This window comes from Crinia signifera, chromosome 6 (genome assembly GCF_055691185.1).
Source record: "Crinia signifera chromosome 6, ASM5569118v1, whole genome shotgun sequence".
NCBI lineage: Eukaryota > Metazoa > Chordata > Amphibia > Anura > Myobatrachidae > Crinia > Crinia signifera.
Window position 1 is genome coordinate 25,684,894 of NC_139222.1, and position 22,753 is coordinate 25,707,646.

General features: G+C 48.4%; 1 protein-coding gene across 1 annotated transcript in view; it reads left to right on the forward strand.

Moving 5' to 3' along the window:
* The window catches only part of LOC146009552 (uncharacterized), a 485,071-nt gene that overhangs the window by 453,997 nt on the left and 8,321 nt on the right, over positions 1-22,753 (forward strand). The window contains exons 15-17 of the mRNA XM_083149997.1: positions 20,892-20,991; positions 21,476-21,573; positions 21,669-22,059. Coding sequence (XP_083006123.1) covers positions 20,892-20,991; positions 21,476-21,573; positions 21,669-22,059 — 589 coding nt within the window. The remainder of the gene's footprint in view (positions 1-20,891; positions 20,992-21,475; positions 21,574-21,668; positions 22,060-22,753) is intronic.

Consider the following 22,753-nt stretch of genomic DNA (forward strand, 5'->3'; position numbering starts at 1 on the left):
ATCCTGAGATAGGCAGGTGCTACTGTCATACCATTATCCTCAGTCTGTGTAACACTTGGGGATACTAAGTAGTACGGGACATACTAAAAGGAATGACAGTGGAATGACAGTCTGGTCTGCTGATAAGGAATGCCAATTCAGTATAATGGGAGACAATGTCATTTATATGTATATTGTATCTAATATATGAGAAGCCTAATTACTATATATTGCAGCAAATTGTTACTATGGGGCTGATTCAGATCTGATCGCAGGGTTGTGAATTTGCAGCGGCCACAGTTCAGGTAAGACTCCGGCCCGCTAGAGTGATATCCCGCCTTGTGCATAAATGTGTGCGGTGTGTGAAGCTATGCGCAGGTGTGCAAATATGTCCAAATCCCGTCGTAAGCCGTTCACCATCGGATTATTGTTACACTGGTCCAGTCATATCCAGCCCAGTGCTTATATCACCCACCCTCCCCTAATACAGGCATATCCGGCCTGCTGCTGACATCACACACCCTCCCCTAATACAGGCGTATCCGGCCTGGTGCTGACGTCACACACCCTCCCCTAATACAGGCGTATCCGGCCTGGTGCTCACATCACACACCCTCCCCTAATACAGGTGTATCTGGCCTGGTGCTGACGTCACACACCCTCCCCTAATACAGGCGTATCCGGCCTGGTGCTGACGTCACACACCCTCCCCTAATACAGGCGTATCCGGCCTGGTGCTGACGTCACACACCCTCCCCTAATACAGGCGTATCCGGCCTGGTGCTGACGTCACACACCCTCCCCTAACACGCTCAGGTACACCTAGCTTATTTCCAGGCACCCATGTGTTTTTCATAGCACTCCCTTAGTTTCAAACCTCAATGTCTACTTCCTGTCAATCGCCTTGCGAACGTACTCATGCTCAGTTCATCGATATTCAGCTGAATGCAAATTGGTGGTTGTGCGATCAGGTCTGAATGAACCCTTATGTGCAGAGGGTAATATCGTTCACATAGAATATAACAGCAGCATAATAAGTATATAGTACACTGATTTACAGATAGTACACAGTTATACGGCACATCATCTCTTACACAGATACACAGACTTACAGATAGTACACAGTAATACGGCACATCATCTCTTACACAGATACACCGACTTACAGATGGTACGCAGTAATACGGCACATCATCTCTTACACAGATACACCGACTTACAGATAGTACGCAGTAATACGGCACATCATCTCTTACACAGATACACCGACTTACAGATAGTACGCAGTAATACGGCACATCATCTCTAAAGGTGGGCATACATCTAGCCGATTTGGTCCGATTTCGGCCGATTGCGATCAATCGGCTCGTTAAGTCGGACCAAATAGTTTCTTCATGACATGGTGTCGGGTCCGATGCGCGGTCCCGTGCGTATCGGACCCGACCCCAGGGGTCGGACCGGTGGGACATAAGATCCATTGCAATCGGTGGGGCGGGCGGTGGTGGCCAGAATGATCATTAGTGTCCGCTGTGTCCAGCGCCGTAGCGGGCGGGCAGCAGCCGCAGCAATTACAACTTTAAAATAACATGTCAAATGACTATCCGGCTTTTGATTGGCTGAGAGCACTTTCAGCCAATCTCAGCCAATCAAAAGCCGGAGAGTCATTTGACACATTATTTTAAAGATGTAATAGCCGCCGCTGCCTGCCCGCTACGGCGCTGGACAGTGGAGACTGCTGGTCACCGCCCCCCGACTGATCTGATAATGCTGCTGCCCCACTGCTACCTCCCCAGCCGGCCACTCATTTCAGAGCCGCCGCTACCCGCCCCCACTGCTCCTCACCGCCCTGCAGCTCCCTGTTATTTTTTTTACATGTGATAAATCGCATGCGATTTATCACATGTAAAAAATGGCACATCTAGTCCTAAATCGTATGTGAGCCTCCCGGGGAGCTGCCGGGCGGCTCGGAGGAGAATTGGGTCCGACTTGTCCTAAGGACAAGTCGGCTCTATGTATGGGGGCCTTTACACAGATACACTGACTTACAGATGGTACACAGTAATACGGCACATCATCTCTTACACAGATACACTGACTTACAGATGGTACACAGTAATACGGCACATCATCTCTTACACAGATACACCGACTTACAGATGGTACGCAGTAATACGGCACATCATCTCTTACACAGATACACTGACTTACAGATGGTACACAGTAATACGGCACATCATCTCTTACACAGATACACTGACTTACAGATGGTACACAGTAATACGGCACATCATCTCTTACACAGATACACTGACTTACAGATGGTACACAGTAATACGGCACATCATCTCTTACACAGATACACTGACTTACAGATAGTACACAGTAATACGGCACATCATCTCTTACACAGATACACTGACTTACAGATGGTACGCAGTAATATGGCAGATCCTCTCTTACACAGATACACTGACTTGCAGATGGTACGCAGTAATACGGCACATCATCTCTTACACAGATACACCGACTTACAGATAGTACACAGTAATACGGCACATCATCTCTTACACAGATACACTGACTTGCAGATGGTACGCAGTAATACGGCACATCATCTCTTACACAGATACACTGACTTACAGATGGTACGCAGTAATACTGCACATCATCTCTTACACAGATGCACTGACTTACAGATGGTACGCAGTAACACGGCACATCATCTCTTACACAGATACACCGACTTACAGATGGTACGCAGTAATACTGCACATCATCTCTTACACAGATGCACTGACTTACAGATGGTACGCAGTAATACTGCACATCATCTCTTACACAGATACACTGACTTACAGATGGTACGCAGTAATACGGCACATCATCTCTTACACAGATGCACTGACTTACAGATGGTACGCAGTAACACGGCACATCATCTCTAAAGGCCCCCATACACTATGTGATTTTGAGCCGATTTCACCCGATTTCGGCTCTTTGGGCAGATAAATCTGGTGAAATCGGCCCAAAATCAGAAGTTTGTGACATCTGATCTGATGCGCGTTCCCGCGCGCATCGAATCGGATCAGGGTGTCGGACCTGCTAAACATAAGATATATCGGAATCTGACCCATCTTGGGCACATCGTGGGTCCCCACGATGTTTCAGATCCGATATATCTATGGGTACCTTGTGTGGCCGTGGGCGCTAGCCTGACCCCCCACCCCCCTCTCGGGGACCAGTCCGGGGGAGCGGCAGGAGCAGGCTGGGAGCGGCAGGAGATGTAACGGCAGACGGGGACCGCAGATGCAGAGCAGAGACCGGGGGCGCGGCGGGAGAATAGGAAGAAATCCTATTCAAAAGACTGGGCGGCCGCTGATTGGCTGAGCTCTCAGCCAATCAGCGGCCGCCCAGTCTTTTAAATAGGATTTCTTCCTATTCTCCCCCCTCGCCCCCGGTCTCTGATTTGCGTCTGTGGTCCCCCCCTGAAGCTCCCCCGGACCGGACCCCTCTCTCAGCCTGTCGCTGCCAATCCCTCGGACCGGACCCTGCTCTCCGATCCCCGCCTGCCTGTACAACTCTCCTGGACCCTCCTCTGCTGTCGCTTCCCCAGGTTTTTTTTTTGCATGTGATAAATCGCATCCGATTTATCACATGTAATAATGGCACATCAAGTGCCAAATCTGATCAAGCTCCCCTGGGGAGCTCAGGGGGAAATCGGGGGCGACTTGTCCTTAGGACAAGTCGGCATAATGTATGGGGGCCTTTACATAGATACACTGACTTACAGATGGTACACAGTAATACGGCACATCATCTCTTACACAGATACACTGACTTACAGAGAGTACACAGTAAGGTACTTGTGGAGTATCACGGCTCCCACGACCTTGATCGTGTGTAAGGTGTGATTGCGACCAGCGATTCAGGAACAAATATGCTGATCGTATGCTAAAAAATCGCATCGCATACGATCAAATCGCATGCGATGCGATCGCACCTGATTTTGCACTGAAATGCATCAAAATGCATTGAAATGTGTAGTGAACTTGTGAAATGCCCCCAAATGCCATTTTTCATAGTGTACCACCCCCACTATCAACGTCAACCCGAAGCGTGGCGAGCGCAGCGGTACGCGTCCTACGACCTTTTCATACCCCCACTATCCACGTCGGCATGGAGTTGAGAATAGAAAGTGTGGCGAGCCACCGAGCCCGAAGCGTGGCGAGCGCAGTGAGGGGACGCGGATACCTTCACAGCTATACGCGTCCCCTCGCGGGCTTCACAGGTATCCGGCTGCGCTCGCCACGCTTCGGGCTCGCTGCGCTCGCCACACTTTCTATTCTCAACTCCACGCCGACGTGGATAGTGGGGGTATGAAAAGGTCGTAGGACGCGTACCGCCGCCCCTCGCCACGCTTCGGGTTGGCGTTGATATTGGGGGTGGTACACAGTGAAAAATGACATTTGGGGGCCAATTAACATGTTTCATAATAATTTAAATGCATTTGGATGCATTTAAGATTAAAAACGTATGCCATCGCATCGTATGGCATCCGATGCGATCGCATACGATTTTTGACCAAAAATGCTCAAAAATCAGTGAAAATCGCATCGCATCGTATGCCACTACATATGGCATACGATGGGAGCCGTGATACTCCACAAGTACCCACAGTAATACGGCACATCATCTCTTACACAGATACACTGACTTACAGATAGTACACAGTAATACAGCACATCATCTCTTACACAGATACACTGACTAACAGATAGTACGCAGTAATACGGCACATCATCTCTTACACAGATACACTGACTTACAGATGGTACGCAGTAATACGGCACATCATCTCTTACACAGATACACTGACTTACAGATGGTACGCAGTAATACGGCACATCATCTCTTACACAGATACACTGACTTACAGATAGTACGCAGTAATACGGCACATCATCTCTTACACAGATACACTGACTTACAGATGGTACGCAGTAATACGGCACATCATCTCTTACACAGATACACTGACTTACAGATGGTACGCAGTAATACGGCACATCATCTCTTACACAGATACACTGACTTACAGATGGTACGCAGTAATACGGCACATCATCTCTTACACAGATACACTGACTTACAGATAGTACGCAGTAATACGGCACATCATCTCTTACACAGATACACCGACTTACAGATGGTACGCAGTAATACGGCACATCATCTCTTACACAGATACACCGACTTACAGATGGTACGCAGTAATACGGCACATCATCTCTTACACAGATACACCGACTTACAGATGGTACGCAGTAATACGGCACATCATCTCTTACACAGATACACCGACTTACAGATAGTGCGCAGTAATACGGCACATCATCTCTTACACAGATAAACCGACTTACAGATAGTACGCAGTAATACGGCACATCATCTCTTACACAGATACACCGACTTACAGATGGTATGCAGTAATACGGCTCATCATCTCTTACACAGATACACCGACTTACAGATGGTACGCAGTAATACGGCAGATCATCTCTTACACAGATACACTGACTTACAGATGGTACACAGTAATACGGCACATCATCTCTTACACAGATACACTGACTTACAGATGGTACACAGTAATACGGCACATCATCTCTTACACAGATACACTGACTTACAGATGGTACGCAGTAATACGGCACATCATCTCTTACACAGATACACCGACTTACAGATAGTACGCAGTAATATGGGACTAATACGGCACATCATCTCTTACACAGATACACCGACTTACAGATAGTACGCAGTAATACGGCACATCATCTCTTACACAGATACACTGACTTACAGATGGTACGCAGTAATACGGCACATCATCTCTTACACAGATACACTGACTTACAGATGTTACGCAGTAATACGGCACATCATCTCTTACACAGATACACTGACTTACTGATGGTACGCAGTAATACGGCACATCATCTCTTACACAGATACACTGACTTACAGATGGTACGCAGTAATACGGCACATCATCTGTTACACAGATACACTGACTTACAGATGGTACGCAGTAATACGGCACATCATCTCTTACACAGATACACCGACTTACAGATGGTACGCAGTAATACGGCGCATCATCTCTTACACAGATACACCGACTTACAGATGGTACGCAGTAATACGGCAGATCATCTCTTACACAGATACACTGACTTACAGATAGTACACAGTAATACGGCACATCATCTCTTACACAGATACACTGACTTACAGATAGTACGCAGTAATATGGGACTAATATGGCACATCATCTCTTACACAGATACACTGACTTACAGATGGTACGCAGTAATACGGCACATCATCTCTTACACAGATACACCGACTTACAGATAGTACGCAGTAATACGGCAGATCATCTCTTACACAGATACACTGATTTACAGATGGTACGCCGTAATACGGCACATAATCTCTTACACAGATACACCGACTTACAGATGGTACGCAGTAATACGGCACAACATCTCTTACACAGATACACTGACTTACAGATGGTACGCAGTAATACGGCACATCATCTCTTACACAGATACACTGACTTACAGATGGTACGCAGTAATACGGCACATCATCTCTTACATAGATACACTGACTTACAGATAGTACGCAGTAATATGGGACTAATATGGCACATCATCTCTTACACAGATACACTGACTTACAGATGGTACGCAGTAATACGGCACATCATCTCTTACACAAATACACCGACTTACAGATAGTACGCAGTAATACGGCAGATCATCTCTTACACAGATACACTTATTTACAGATGGTACGCAGTAATACGGCACATCATCTCTTACACAGATACACTGACATACAGTTGGTACGCAGTAATACGGCACATCATCTCTTACACAGATACACTGACTTACAGATAGTACACAGTAATACGACACATCATCTCTTACACAGATACACCGACTTACAGATGGTACGCAGTAATACGGCACATCATCTCTTACACAGATACACTGACTTACAGATGGTACGCAGTAATACGGCACATCATCTCTTACACAGATACACCGACTTACAGATAGTACGCAGTAATACGGCACATCATCTCTTACACAGATACACTGACGTACAGATGGTACGCAGTAATACGGCACATCATCTCTTACACAGATACACTGACTTACAGATGGTACGCAGTAATACGGCACATCATCTCTTACACAGATACACCGACTTACAGATAGTACACAGTAATACGGCACATCATCTCTTACACAGATACACTGACGTACAGATGGTACGCAGTAATACGGCACATCATCTCTTACACAGATACACTGACTTACAGATGGTACGCAGTAATACGGCACATCATCTCTTACACAGATACACCGACTTACAGATAGTACGCAGTAATACGGCACATCATCTATTACACAGATACACCGACTTACAGATAGTACACAGTAATACGGCACATCATCTCTTACACAGATACACTGACTTACAGATGGTACGCAGTAATACGGCACATCATCTCTTACACAGATACACTGACTTACAGATGGTACGCAGTAATACGGCACATCATCTCTTACACAGATACACTGACTTACAGATGGTACGCAGTAATACTGCACATCATCTCTTACACAGATACACCGACTTACAGATGGTACGCAGTAATACTGCACATCATCTCTTACACAGATACACCGACTTACAGATGGTACGCAGTAATACGGCACATCATCTCTTACACAGATACACTGACTTAAGGCCCCCATACACTATGAGGTTTATCTGACCTCTAAAATTGCATCTTATTTCACTTCAACTTCCCCAGGAGGCCTACATACAATTTGACACTTGATGTGCCATTTTTTACATCCAATTTGCGTCACAGATAAATCACGTGATTTATCTGATGCAGACTGAATGTAATAAATATATATATATATATCAGAAAGAAACGGTGTCACTCCAGGGGGCTTGGTAGAAATAGTAGACTTTTATATACAAAATATCATATGAGTAACATGTCAATTCAGTGGTCGACGTTTCAATGCTATGGCAGCATTTTCATCAAGACATGACATGCGATACAACAAGAAACGAGTGAAAACAGCAAAGATATAAATACACTTACCAGGCTGGTCCGTCCGGTGGCCGGGTGCACGCCGTCCCTCCCCTATGACAGGGCCGTAACAGAGTAGCCTGGGAGACCTGTGTAGTTGACGCCCCCAGCCACCGGACGTCATCCTGTGTAACCAAGCAACCAATATAAACAACAACGTGCGTATAGAAAAAACAGACCGCTCAATAGGAGCTGTGCTGAACACACTGAGAGTAATAACATGCTAAGCGAAGCGGTGTCAGCAGAACGCTGCTGCAGGGATATAACACATAACAAGACCTGTGCAGACTGATAATGTCAATAAAGGACACTCCAATTGAAGCATTCATTCAAACCATTAGGTTTGCTGGTTTGTAACCTATGGATCCATCTGGATTCCAATTTGAGGAGGGCTCCATCTCTATCGCCTCCACGGCGAAAAGGGGAAACATCTATTAAAATGAATTTTAAATCGGTGATCCGATGACCCGCCTCCAAGAAATGACGGGCCACAGGTTGGTCGGCCAATTTACTCTGGATAGTGTTCTTGATTGCCGATCGGTGCAGGGCCATTCTGTCACGGATTGTACGGATGGTCTTACCAACATAATGTAATTGGCATGGACAGAATAATAAGTACACGACATGTGTCGTTAAACACGTGAGGATGTGTTTGATGGGAAGGCTCTTTGGCCGATAATCAAAACGGACAGCTCTCTACCTGGATTACAAAACAAAAGGCCTATGGCTTGTTATACCAGGGGCCGCAACATTAAAGATCGTGTTGTACATGCAGATATCACTGGCTTTGATATACCACCACCACCACCATCCAATTTTCTCACTAAATTGCCGGGTTGTTACAAATGCCTCAGTTGCACTACCTGCAAAAATTTAATAGCATGTAAGACATTTAAACATCCGATCAATCAATCCATCATTCCCATCAAACACATCCTCACGTGTTTAACGACACATGTCGTGTACTTATTATTCTGTCCATGCCAATTACATTATGTTGGTAAGACCATCCGTACAATCCGTGACAGAATGGCCCTGCACCGATCGGCAATCAAGAACACTATCCAGAGTAAATCGGCCGACCAACCTGTGGCCCGTCATTTCTTGGAGGCGGGTCATCGGATCACCGATTTAAAATTAATTTTAATAGATGTTTCCCCTTTTCGCCGTGGAGGCGATAGAGATGGAGCCCTCCTCAAATTGGAATCCAGATGGATCCATAGGTTACAAACCAGCAAACCTAATGGTTTGAATGAATGCTTCAATTGGAGTGTCCTTTATTGACATTATCAGTCTGCACAGGTCTTGTTATGTGTTATATCCCTGCAGCAGCGTTCTGCTGACACCGCTTCGCTTAGCATGTTATTATTCTCAGTGTGTTCAGCACAGCTCCTATTGAGCGGTCTGTTTTTTCTATACGCACGTTGTTGTTTATATTGGTTGCTTGGTTACACAGGATGACGTCCGGTGGCTGGGGGCGTCAACTACACAGGTCTCCCAGGCTACTCTGTTACGGCCCTGTCATAGGGGAGGGACGGCGTGCACCCGGCCACCGGACGGACCAGCCTGGTAAGTGTATTTATATCTTTGCTGTTTTCACTCGTTTCTTGTTGTATCGCATGTCATGTCTTGATGAAAATGCTGCCATAGCATTGAAACGTCGACTACTGAATTGACATGTTACTCATATGATATTTTGTATATAAAAGTCTACTATTTCTACCAAGCCCCCTAGAGTGACACCATTTCTTTCTGCTTTACTAATACGTTGGAAGGCACCCGGGGCACTTATCCCTTTATTCTGGGAGTGCCGGCTCGCACAGCTACATATATATATATATATATATGAAAGAGTTCAGTGTGAACGGCGCTGACTAGTAATATAATCCAATTTTGCTCCAGTACAAACACCCTTGATCAGGGGGATATTACCAAAGTCCAATATAAGACTGCAGCTCCCTTTTCCAACAATACACGGCATCCAGGGTCAAGGATGATCAAATCTGAGAAAAACAGAAGAAAAGAGGGGCGCTCCATGGTGCACATAAACGACAGTTTTATTTTAGGAGACAAGTAAGTCCAATTAAAAGTATAAGCGAATGCTCGTACCATTAAAACAAACTCTGTGGACTGGCTACCACATGACCTAAAACAATACCCGGGGCACACTGCTCCAAATGTGCTCCACCAGAAGCTGATTAGGGGAAGACCTCAGGCGCTGGATTGCGCTCGGGGAAACTCCAACCTCGGAAGCCGTGGAGGACACCGGTCAACACAAATTTAATAATAATTCAGATAATCCATTGGTTCAATATAATAATGCTTTGTTCACCGTTGTAAGATGTCGAAAACACATGTGGCCCAACGCGTTTCGTCACACACGTGACTTCATAAGGGGCAATATGGTCAGTAGACCCCTTTCATTTTCTCAAAAATGTTAATATTCCATGGGGTCCTTAGACCGACTTCAGAATCTAGGAATGGTCTGAATTTGAAAAAGTCGCCACCAATGTATAAGATCCTCTATTTCTGATTTATTAAGTATGAGTCACAACACAGACTCTAGCCTTAGTAGGGTGAAGTGTGCTGTGTGAGATCCAAATCAGGAAACTCACACAGCACAAGGTTGGGAAGATTATCCTTTATTTTTCTTGTTTTAACACACACCCACACACTATCTCCTATATATTTGGCTACATCTGTCACTCAAAGTGGGTGTCTGTGTCTATAACGCTCTGTTCCTGGACTTTCCTCTTAATGTGTGATTGCCTTCATCTGTGCTGAACACCTTTCTGAGAAATTAACCTGTTTAAAACAGGTGATGGCAATCATACATTAAGGGGAAGTCTAGAAACAGAGCATTGTGTCCCTCCTGGAGAGGGTCATGTTGGGAGGTATGTGACAGAGAACCAGCCCAGTGAGCCCACAGACAGTGCCAGACACCCACTGCCTTCCCATGTTGCCCAGCACTGCTACTCAGCCACCAGGTGAGCGCCCCCCCTCCCGCGATTTGCGGCAAACCCCCCCCCCCTCCCGCTATTCGCGGCAAAAACACCCGCTTCCCCGCGACCCCCCCTCCCACGATTCGCTGCAAAAAGAACCCCCCCACGACCCCTCCCGCAATTCGCGGCATAACCACCACCCCGCGACCCCCCCTCCCGCGAATCGCGGCAAACCCTCCCCCGTGACCCCCCCCCCCCCCCGATTCGCGGAAAAAACACACCCCCCCGCGACCTCCCTCCCGCGATTCGCGGCAAAAAGAAACCCCCCCCCCGCGACCCCCCCCTTGCACGATTGGCGGCACCCCCCCTGCGAACCCCCTCCCGCGATTCGCGGCACACCCCCCCCCACCCGCAATTCGCAGCAGCCCCAGGATTAAATGGCACATGCAAAACACTGACATGGCTATGGTCGACAATGAAAAAGGTTGACATGAGTTTTTGAAGATTTATTTTTAATTTTTTTAATTTTTTCATATTCATTGTCATGTGTCGACATGGACACCAATGAAGTGGCACACTTATGTCAACATTTACATGTGTTGACCTTTCTGTGTTGATTTTTTCTTGTGGCGATTCGCGGCACCCCCCGTGACCCCCCACCTCCCGCAATTCGCGGCAACCCCCCACCGGAACCCCTGTGAACCCCGCCCTCCCGCGATTCGCGGCACCCACCCCCGCGACCCCCCCTCCCGCAATTCGCGGCACCCCCCCGTGATTCGCGGCAGCTCCAGAATTAAATTGCATATGGAAAACACTGACATGGCTATGGTCGACAATGAAAAAGGTTGACATGAGTTTTTGAAGTTTTTTTGTCATTTTTTGAATATTTTCATATTCATTCTCATGTGTCGACATGGACACCAATGAAGTGCCACACTTATGTCAACATTTACATGTGTTGACCTTTCTGTGTTGATTTTTTTCTTGTGGCGATTCGCGTCACACCCCCCGCAACCCCCCCTTAGTCGATTCGCGGCACCCCCCCGTGACCGCCCCCCCCCCCCCCCCGCAATTCGCGGCAACCCCCCGCCGGAACCCCCATGAACCCCGCTCTCCCGCGATTCGTGGCACCCATCCCCCGCAACCCCCCCCTCCCGCAAATCGCGGCACCCCCCGTGATTCGCGGCAGCCCCAGGATTAAATGGCACATGCAAAACACTGGCACGGCTATGGTCGACAATGAAAAAGGTTGACATGAGTTTTTGAAGTTTTTTTTTTCATTTTTTGAATATTTTCATATTCATTCTCATGTGTCGACATGGACACCAATGAAGTGCCACACTTATGTCAACATTTACATGTGTTGACCTTTCTGTGTTGATTTTTTCTTGTGGCGATTTGGGGCCCCCCCCCCCCCCACAACCCCCACTCCCGCGATTCACGGCACACACACCTCCCCCGCGATTCTCGGCACCCCACCCCGTGACCCCCCCCTCCCGTGATTCACGGCACACCCCCGCGACCCCCCCTCCCATGATTCGCCGCAACCCCCGCCCCGTAACCCCCCCTCCCGCGATTCGCGGCAGCTCCAGAATTAAATTGCACATGGAAAACACTGACAATGAAAAAGGTTGACATGAGTTTTTGAATTTTTTTTTTTCATTTTTTTAATGTTTTCATATTCATTCTCATGTGTCGACATGGACACCAATGAAGTGCCACACTTATGTCAACATTTACATGTGTTGACCTTTCTGTGTTGATTTTTTCTTGTGGCGATTCGCGTCACACCCCCCCACCCCCCCCCGCAACCCCCACTCCCGCGATTCACGGCACCCCACCCCGTGACCCCCCCTCCCGTGATTCACGGCACACCCCCTGCGACCCCCCCTACCATGATTCGCCGCAACCCCCGCCCCCGTAACCCCCTCCTGCGATTTGCGGCAACCCACCCCGCGACCCCCCTCCCGCGATTCTCTGCAATCCCTCCCCTCCCGCGATTCGCAGCATTCACCCCCCCACAACCCCCCCCTCCTGCAATTCGCGGCACCCCCCGCGACCCCCCCTCCTGCAATTCGCGGCACCCTCCGCGACCCCCCCTCCCGCGATTCGCGGACACCTAAGGGCATCTTTCATACAATTCTAACCATATTTCTCATATACAAACGTTCACAAATTAAGGGGGCGCAGCCCCTTACGACGGTGTGAAGAGCGCCCGTAGGGCGCGATGAATCCCCTAGTATATATATATATATATATATATATATATATATATATATATATATATATATATATCTCATATATTTGGCTACATCTGTCACTCAAAGTGTGTCTGACTCTCTAACACTGGGTGGAGCCTCTGACTCACATGACAGACTCACATGACAGAGAACCAGCCCAGTGAGACACCCTCTGCCTCCCCATGTTACCCAACAAAGACACAGCTACTCACCAGACACACCAGGTGAGTGCCCCCCGCCGCCCCCCTCCCGCGATTCGCAGGACCCCGCGATCGCGGCAAAAAACCCTCCCCCCGCAATTCACGCCCCCCCCCCCCCCGCGACCACCCCTCCAGCGATTCACTGGGCCCCTCCCACGATTCGCGCGCTCCCCCGTCCCCGTTACCCCCCTGCTCCCGTGTCCCCCCTTCTGCGATTCGCTGCAACCCCCCGCGCCGTCCCCCCTGCACCCCCCACGTCCCCCCTGCAATTCCCGGCACCCCCACCCCCCTCCCGTGATTCGCGGCAAAACTCCGGCCCCGTTCCCACCCCCTCCCGCGATTCGCTGCAACACCCGCACCCCCCCTCCCGCAATTCGCAGCACCCACCCCCCTCCCGCAATTCATGGCACACCCCCCCAGCCGCCGCGATTCACAGCAACCCCAGGATCAAATGGCACATGTAAAACACTGACACGGCTATGGTCGACGATGAAAAAGGTTGACATAAGTTTTTGAAGATTTATTTTTCATTTTAAGATTGTTTTTATATTCATTCTCATGTGTCGACATGGTCACCAATGGAGTGCCACACTTATGTCAACATTAAATGTGTTGACCTTTCTGTGTTGATTTTTTCTTGTGGCGATTCCCGGCACCCCCCGCAATTCGCAGAACACTCCACGCAATTTGCGTCACCGCCCGCAACTCCCACGATTCGTGGCCCCACCCCGTGACACCCCCCTCCTGCGATTCGCGGCACCCCCTCCCACGATTCGCGCCAGCCCCCCTCCCACGATTCGCGCCAGCCCCCCCTCCCGTTGTTTGCGTTGCCCCCCACCCCCGTGACCCCCCCTACCGCGATTTCCCGCCCTGACCCCCCCTCCTGTCATTGCGGCAACCCCCCGCCCCCTCAACCCACCCTCCCACGATTCACTGCAACCCCCCGCGCTCCCACGATTCGCGGCACCCACACCCCCTCGCGACCCCATCCTGCAATTCACGGCATCCACCCACGACCCCTCCTCCCATGATTCGTGGACACCCCTAACCTCCTCCCTCACCCCCCCGCGCGATTCACGGCAACCCCAGGATTAAATGGCACATGCAAAACACTGACACGGCTATGGTCGACAATGAAAAAGGTTGAGATGAGTTTTTAAAGATTTATTATTCTTTTTTTGAATGTTTTCATATTCATTCTCATGTGTCGACATGGACACCAATGAGGTGCCACACTTATGTCAACATTTACATGTGTAAATTTTTTTCCAGTGACAACTATGTGCACGTCAACCTAGACATCATCAACCAATTCTTTGTATAATATATAACACCTGTTCTGTTTTACTGTAGGTGCTTTAAGTCAGATCTTTTACTGCTACTATTATTGTTTATGTAAATGCATTCTGAATGACAGCAACATCCTACCATTCTGCTACAAGAATATATAACCAACTAGGTGATTCATCGCGCCCCGTGCCCCCCCTCCCGCAATTCGCTGACCCCCCGTGCACCCCCCCTTCTGCAATTCACGCCCCCCTCCCACGATTCACGTCACCCCCCCCGCGCACCCCCCCTCCCGCAATTCGCAACCCCCTCGCGCGATTCACGCACCCTCCCACGCTTTGCGGACCCCCGCCCTCTCCCACGATTCGTGGACACCTGTGCCCCCTCCCTCCCTTGATTTGCGGCACCCCCCGCGCACCTCCCGCAATTCACGGCACCCCTAAGCCCCTCTTTAGTCCCCCGTATACTCACACACCCCTATCACTACCCAGCTTCCTGCTCTCCTGAACCGTAACTTCCACCACTGGGGTGTCGCTGACGCTGTTTTGCCCACATGCCCCTATCATGCCTCATAGCCCAGCCTCCTGCTCTCATGCACCCTAACTCCCACCCAGTAGGAGAAGACACTGGCTCAGGGCCACCATCCTGTACTCCTGTACTGCCACGCTGGACCCTCACCCACTGGCAGAAGCTGCACAGTGTCTCCCACCCTCCTCTTTAGTCCCCCTTATGCCCACACACCCCTATCACTACCCAGCCTCTTGTTTTCCTGTGTCGTGACCTCCGCCAGTGGGGAGACGCTGACTCAAAAACACCCTACTATACTATTGCCCTGATTGGCTGAGCTATGCGTCTCCATGGAGACACATAAGCCGGAGACGCTCTCAGCCAGTGTCGCGCTGGGACAGCGCGACAGAAGCTGTTAGCTGCATCGGAGAAAGCCGGTCAGCCCGCTGTCAGTGCGGGCTGTCCGGCTCTGCTGCAGAGAGACCAGCGCTGGATCCTGGATCGGTATGTATAGCGGTGTAAAAGTGAGGTGTGTGTGTAATAAAGTTTTACTTCTCTGTGTGTGTGTTTTATTTTAACATTCTTTTTACAGGTGGACTACAAGTCCCAGCGGGCCCATTAATGCCCCGCATGCTGGGACTTGTGGTTCTCCAAGTCCCAGCATGCGGGGGAGGTCTGCTGGCACTTGTAGTTCTCCTGTATTAAGCAATGTTAGGAATGTGAATTTAACCATATCAGGCCGGCGTCCAATGGCCAGGGACGCCGGTGACAGCCCCGGGCTTCAGCCCTGGACGGGTGAAGCCTGGGGGGGACCCCTTTATTGGGGGGGTCCCCACTCCTCCAGGTACCCCGTCCAAGGCTGACCAGCCATGGTGCTCATGGTACGGCCGGGGGACCTTGTGTAAAAAGTGTCCCCCGGCTGTGGCATGACACTGCGGGCTGTTGGAGCCCGGTGCTGGTTTCAAATTACGGGGACCCCCAGATTTTTTGTTCCCCGTATTTTTGGAACCAGGACCGGTCCAAGAGCCCGGGGCTGGTTATGTACAGGAGGGGGGACATCACGCCAATTTTTATTTTATTTTTTATCACAAAATCGCACATTTTAAAAAAATCGCACTTTTCATCCCGAAAATCGCCCTACATCGCACTTTCTCGCACTTTTCATGCCGGAATACACACCTCATTAAATATTCGATTTCTGGAAAAAAAAGCGATTTTACAAAACGGCGATACAGGGCGATTTGAGCAAAAATCGCATTTTCGGAAAAACGGTCAACACAATAAATCTCGCCCACTGTCTGGTTTTTATCACCGGCCAATCATTAGGAGCTGATTGGCCAGTGATAAAAACCAGACACTTTGGGGGGAATTTACTAAAGGAAATTTGTAAAAAATAGGTGTAAAAATAGGTGTATTTGTATCCAGAAATACACTTATTTTTGACATTTTCTATCCCAAAAATACGGCAATTCGTATTGATGTGCTATCAATACGAATTGACGTATTTTCGGGATAAAAAATGTCAAAAATAAGTGTATTTCTGGATACAAATACACCTATTTTTACACCTATTTTTTACACATTTCCTTTAGTAAATTTCCCCCTTACTATCCCGAAAATACGGCAATTCGTATTGATGTTCTGTCAATACGAATAGCCGTATTTTCGGGATAGTAAATGTCAAAAATAAGTGTATTTCTGGATACAAATACACCTATTTTTTTTACAAATTTCCTTTAGTAAATTTCCCCCTTTATCACTTCACCGAGCTTAATAAATCTACCCCTCAGTGAGAATTCAAATGGAGAATGCTGAACCACTGCTAGTAGGGAGCTAAAGGGGTTACAGCAGTCTCTCAGGTGTCTAATTAGGGAGAGCTGACCATAATTTCACACACACAATGATTGCAGGCAGAACACACTGAAGGACCATGCAGAATCAGGGGAACAGAAGAACAAACTCCCAGGTTCCTGACCATGGCATTCATATGTAATTGCATCCCATCAGAACTGTCTTGTAACCTGGTGGGACCGCCATGCTATGAAATCCTATTGTTATGTATCCCTCCTATTATCCCGGAAGATTGTAAGCTTGTGAGCAGGGCCCCCCTACCTCCATGTCCGTTTGTTTCTACCCAGTTTTTTTATCACTGTTTTTTCCAATTGTAAAGCGCAACAGAATATGCTGCGATATATAAGACACTGCAAATAAATAATAATAAAATATCTACAATAATGACTAAGATTCACAGTTGCACCATAAGGTGGGTTCCATCATACATCTATACAGCCATCCTTATACAGAGGCTTAGAGGGTGGGGTAGGGTTACTTACTGGGATCCATTGAGATTTAGAACTTCCTGTTCCTGTTGGCTGAGATCCTGATCCCATATGATTTGTCACTTATTTGTACTGCATAATGTTGTGTCGCTGTGTGACCTGATATTAGCCGTACAGGAGACTTAGTGCTGTACAACCTGCACTGTATAGTATAAGGGTAAGTTATATATATTTATACTAATGGGCATTAATTAGGCTGTTTTGATGGGGGTTTTTTCACATCCAGTCACAGTTAAAACACACACAATACATTACAGCACACTTAGTAGATTAATTTAAATATCACTCCTTGAATTGTGTGTAAGTTATCAATGTGTGATGAAGCTGAGCGAAACGCGCGTCTGCAACTACAGTGCAGACCGCCATCCCCTCCATTACAGTGCTCAGTAGGCAGCATCTGTAAGTGTTGTATACTCCAGATTGAGCACAGGGCTAAGGATGTCCCATACTCTACATTGGTCTACAGTGAATGTTGAACAATGTTAATGTTCTTATTTTAAAAGTGTCTCATCATTGGATCTACCAGCGCTAGGGCTGTTGAGCCTGACTAGATGTTGGACTTGAAAGGGTTAAAATAACCTTATGTAATGAACTCATGAGATTGATGGTTCTATGCCGTCCATTTCTATTTGGTGCTGACCAAGTATTTTGATCAACTTCCAACCTCCAGTTATACAGGATCCATCAGTTGACAATTAAATACATGGGTAATTTATGCCATTTTATAGGATCCCAGTGGTCAGAATCCCAGCGGTCACCATTGTGATGGTCACGTTACCGGCTCATTAGCGTTATGTGGGAAGGGATGGATGGAGTTAGGCTACCAAAAGGGATGGCTTGGGTTAAGCTGTAGAAGGGGTTTTTGGGATTTTGAATGGTGGTATTGTCACCATCTCTTTATCATACCTGCCCATCGTTACTAATGTCCTGGTCTCCCGCCTGTTGCTGCTCCTCTCTTGTCCTCCCCCACCTGTCGCTGCTCCTCTCCTGTCCTCCCCCGCCTGTCGCTGCTCCTCCTGCCCTCCCCCCGCCTGTCGCTGCGCCTCTCCTGCCCTCCCCCGCCTGTCGCTGCTCCTCTCCTGCCCTCCCCCGCCTGTCGCTGCTCCTCTCCTGCCCTCCCTCTGCCTGTCGCTGCTCCTCTCCTGCCCTCCCCCGCCTGTCACTGCTCCTCCTGCCCTCCCCCCACCTGTCGCTGCTCCTCTCCTGCCCTCCTCCCGCCCATCGCTGCTCCTCTCCTGCCCTCCCTCTGCCTGTCGCTGCTCCTCTCCTGCCCTCCCCCGCCTGTCGCTGCTCCTCCTGCCCTCCCCCCGCCTGTCGCTGCTCCTCTCCTGCCCTCCCCCCGCCCATCGCTGCTCCTCTCCTGCCCTCCCTCTGCCTGTCGCTGCTCCTCTCCTGCCCTCCCCCGCCTGTCGCTGCACCTCTTCTGCCCTCCCCCGCCTGTCGCTGCACCTCTTCTGCCCTCCCCTCGACCTGTCGCTGCCTTTCTTCTGCCCTCCCCCTGACCTGTCGTTGCCCTTCTTCTGCCCTCCCCCAGACCTGTTGCTGCTCTTCTTCTGCCCTCCCCCGCCTGTCGCTGCTCTTCTTCTGCCCTCCCCCGCCTGTCGCTTCTCTTCTCCTGCCCTCCCCCCCACCTGTCGCTGATCTTCTCCTGCGCCCCCCCCCGGCCCATCGCTGCTCCTCTTACCTGAGTAAGTGCAGTCTCTGTGGAGTGTTGGGCAGGAAAGCCAGGATGATGAGGATCCAGGACGATGTGTGAGTGTTAAAGAAATGGAGATAACGATGGGGCAAATCAGGTGAGAGATGGGGCAGTAACTTGTGAGAGCTTGGATCAGATTTGTGTGTTCTCAGTATAGGAGTAATCACTGCGCGCTCCCATAGTGATGGGATTATAGCAGCATAGAGAGACCATATGTGAGGCTGGGATGTGCACAGGAGACAGGGATGGACTCATATGTGAGGGTACAGGATGGAGAGGACAGGGAGCACAGTAGGAAGTAGGCACTGATGTTAGTAGGGGGATTGTGGGAGGGCTGAGAGATGCCTGAGCTGAGAGATGGCAGTGTGTTACTTTGTGGTGTCCGGGGCTTATCGGTAGCAGTGGTAGATGGCAGTTTATGTAAGGAGTACAAGATGGCCGCTAATGATTGTCTATCTTGCGTACACCTAAGGAGGCGTTGTGCTGCTTTAGTGGGCAGCCATGGCTTATACTCACACCAGTGAGGAGTGGGAAGAATAATGGGAACCACATGATGAGAGGCTGTTGCTGGGGTTTGGTGAAGCTGCGGCACTGATATATCAGCTTAGCGGGATGTGCACATTCAGCGGAGGCAGAAGGATGAGACTGTTGCCATACTAGAAGACTGGCACCTGTCATTCACAGTACCGCAGGCACCCAGGGAGAACCAGCACCACCAGACCCGATAACAAGGAGTTGGGCTTCAGTTTGCTTTGTGGATCTCTGCACGTAAGACCCAGGATTTGCACTGGATGGATGACCTGCTGGTTCTGCATGATAATAGCAGGAGAGCCTGGTTAGCTTTGGCAGAGAGGTGGGAACGTTGTTGCGTAATCACACAGAATTCTGCTGATATGAGGGTTCTTCAGCAGAGAGGTTCTAGTAATGGAGGAGACCTGGCAGGTGATAAGGTGCTGATCTGGGGGTGAGAAAAGTCTGTTCTAGAGATCAGAAAAGTCCTAGTCTACAGAAACAGCCAGTGGCCACCCCAATGTCTATAAGAGTCAGTCCATAGGGACTGTCCAAGAGCAGAGGTTATGTGCAATCACCCATTGTGAAGAACTATTCCAACCCCACCTCCTTGTCTGCTTCCAAACCTGGAGGTGTGAGTGAGGTGGAGAGAACTGTGTGAGTGGGCTTCAGATGAGGCAGTGTCTGATTAGTTTGAGCCACGTTTTTGCTATTGCCAGAGGGGTGAGGTTGTTTAAGAGAAAGAAAACCTAGATGGAGGCTGATTTGTTACAGGGTCTGCATTCCACCCTGCACAACTAAAGAGTTTTTAAAGTTATATTAGACGGGTGATGTGATATTTGTTTGCTGGGTTCCTGTAGTATTCTGAATTAGATTTTCATCTAAGGAGAGGAGGAGGGGAACCTGGACTTGGAGATAAATTCCCAACCAATAGAAGCTGAAGGTGAGAGAGATTTACATGTAAAAATAAAGTGATAGTAAGATGTGTGATTTATTTAATTAGGGGGAAGATCTGTGTGATATTACAGTGGAGGATATAGAGGGAGAAGAAGAGATGGATCAGCAGTGTAAGGAGGAGGAAATCCCTACAGACACCAGCACAGGTGAGTAATAATCACTTACATATATATATATATATATATATATATATATATATATACACACACCAGGTGATCCCTCGGGTCTGCACAACCTAGAGATGTCTGTGTACATTACCATATCCCTCATGTTCCTGCCTCTCCTATAGCACAGAAGCAATGGCACATTTATCAATGATGACAATGATGGTTCATTTTGTAGAATTGGACGGTATCTTTACGTGTTCTAATTAACTAGCTACTAGATGTAGTATAATTATTCCCGTAGGCCAAGGCTTTTTTATTTTTTTGCGTTTGAACTATTGGAGCTCTGGAAAGAGTTGATTGGAAGCCATTCAGGATCAGTGGTCTCAGCAAGATATATGGAAAGAGATACATAGAAATGTTAGTAATGTCACCTTGTAGGCTACGGGATTCATGACTATTTTACTGGAGATAATCTGATATGTACATATGTAGCGTGTATTTAACCACTCTGTATCCCCTGCAGATAGAGCCAGTAACAGAGATACCCCAGAGAGATGTCCCCGTCCTTCGTATTCCCAGCACTTTACAGAGGAGACTCACAGGACCCCACAGGAGGATCAGGTAGGTGGGATACACCAAAGTGAGTTTTCACTACATGATCTGTAGAGAAGCTGTGTGTGTGTCTCATACACTAATATTTTACTGTTCTTATTTAGGGTGGAGGCCTGATTGATATTAAGGTAGAAGATACAGAAGGAGAAGAAGATACGTATGTGATTGATATTAAGGCGGAAGATACAGAGGGAGAAGAAGATACGTATGTGACTGACATTAAGGTAGAAGATACAGAAGGAGAAGTTTCATATGTGACTGATATTAAGGTAGAAGATACAGAGGGAGAAGAAGATACGTATGTGACTGACATTAAGGTAGAAGATACAGAAGGAGAAGTTTCATATGTGACTGATATTAAGGTAGAAGATACAGAAGGAGAAGAAGAGACGGATGTGACTGACGTTAAGGGAGAAGATACAGTGGGAGAAGAGATGGATGTGAGGGGTGATCAGCAGTGTAAGGAGGAGGAAATCCCCACAGATACCAGCACAGGTGAGGAATAATTGCTTATTACAGAGAGTCACATATTCTCATTGTTTTATCACTACAGCAGCCTCCTATCCTACACCAGACATGTCCAAACTATGGCCCTCCAGCTGTTGTGAAAATACACAATCCAGCATGCCTTGCAATAGTTTTAGCATTCCCTAAAAAGCAAAACTGTGGCAAGGCATGATGGGATTTGTAGTTTTGTAACGGCTAGAGGGCCATGGTTTGGACATGCCACTCCTGCACCCTCCTCTGTCAGTACAGACTAATGAGGGGAATGTATCTGCCCAGTGGGAGAGGGGGATGGCAGGGGAGGGAGACACGAGCCATCAGCCCCTATTATTATCCTCTTCTTTTCCTGCGCATTCGATCATTGTCTGTTACCAGAACAGAGATCTGACCAATCCCCCCCCATGTTCTCCAGTGACTCGCCTACATCATCAGTAGAAGGGACGGGAATAATAGCAGTATACAGGGTACAATGGTATGGAAGGTCATGTGGCATTACCTATAGTTCTCTCTGTTGTGTTACCCATGACCCTCTCTGTGCATCACTACATGGGGTATTACCCTACTATGTAGCCTAATGGGCTCACACAACAGGGTTTTGGCTTTAGGTAACCCGATGTGCAAGTCACGGATCTCTGACTGTGGTCCAAGGTACGGGTAAGTGGGTATGAAGGAATTGTGGGCAGAG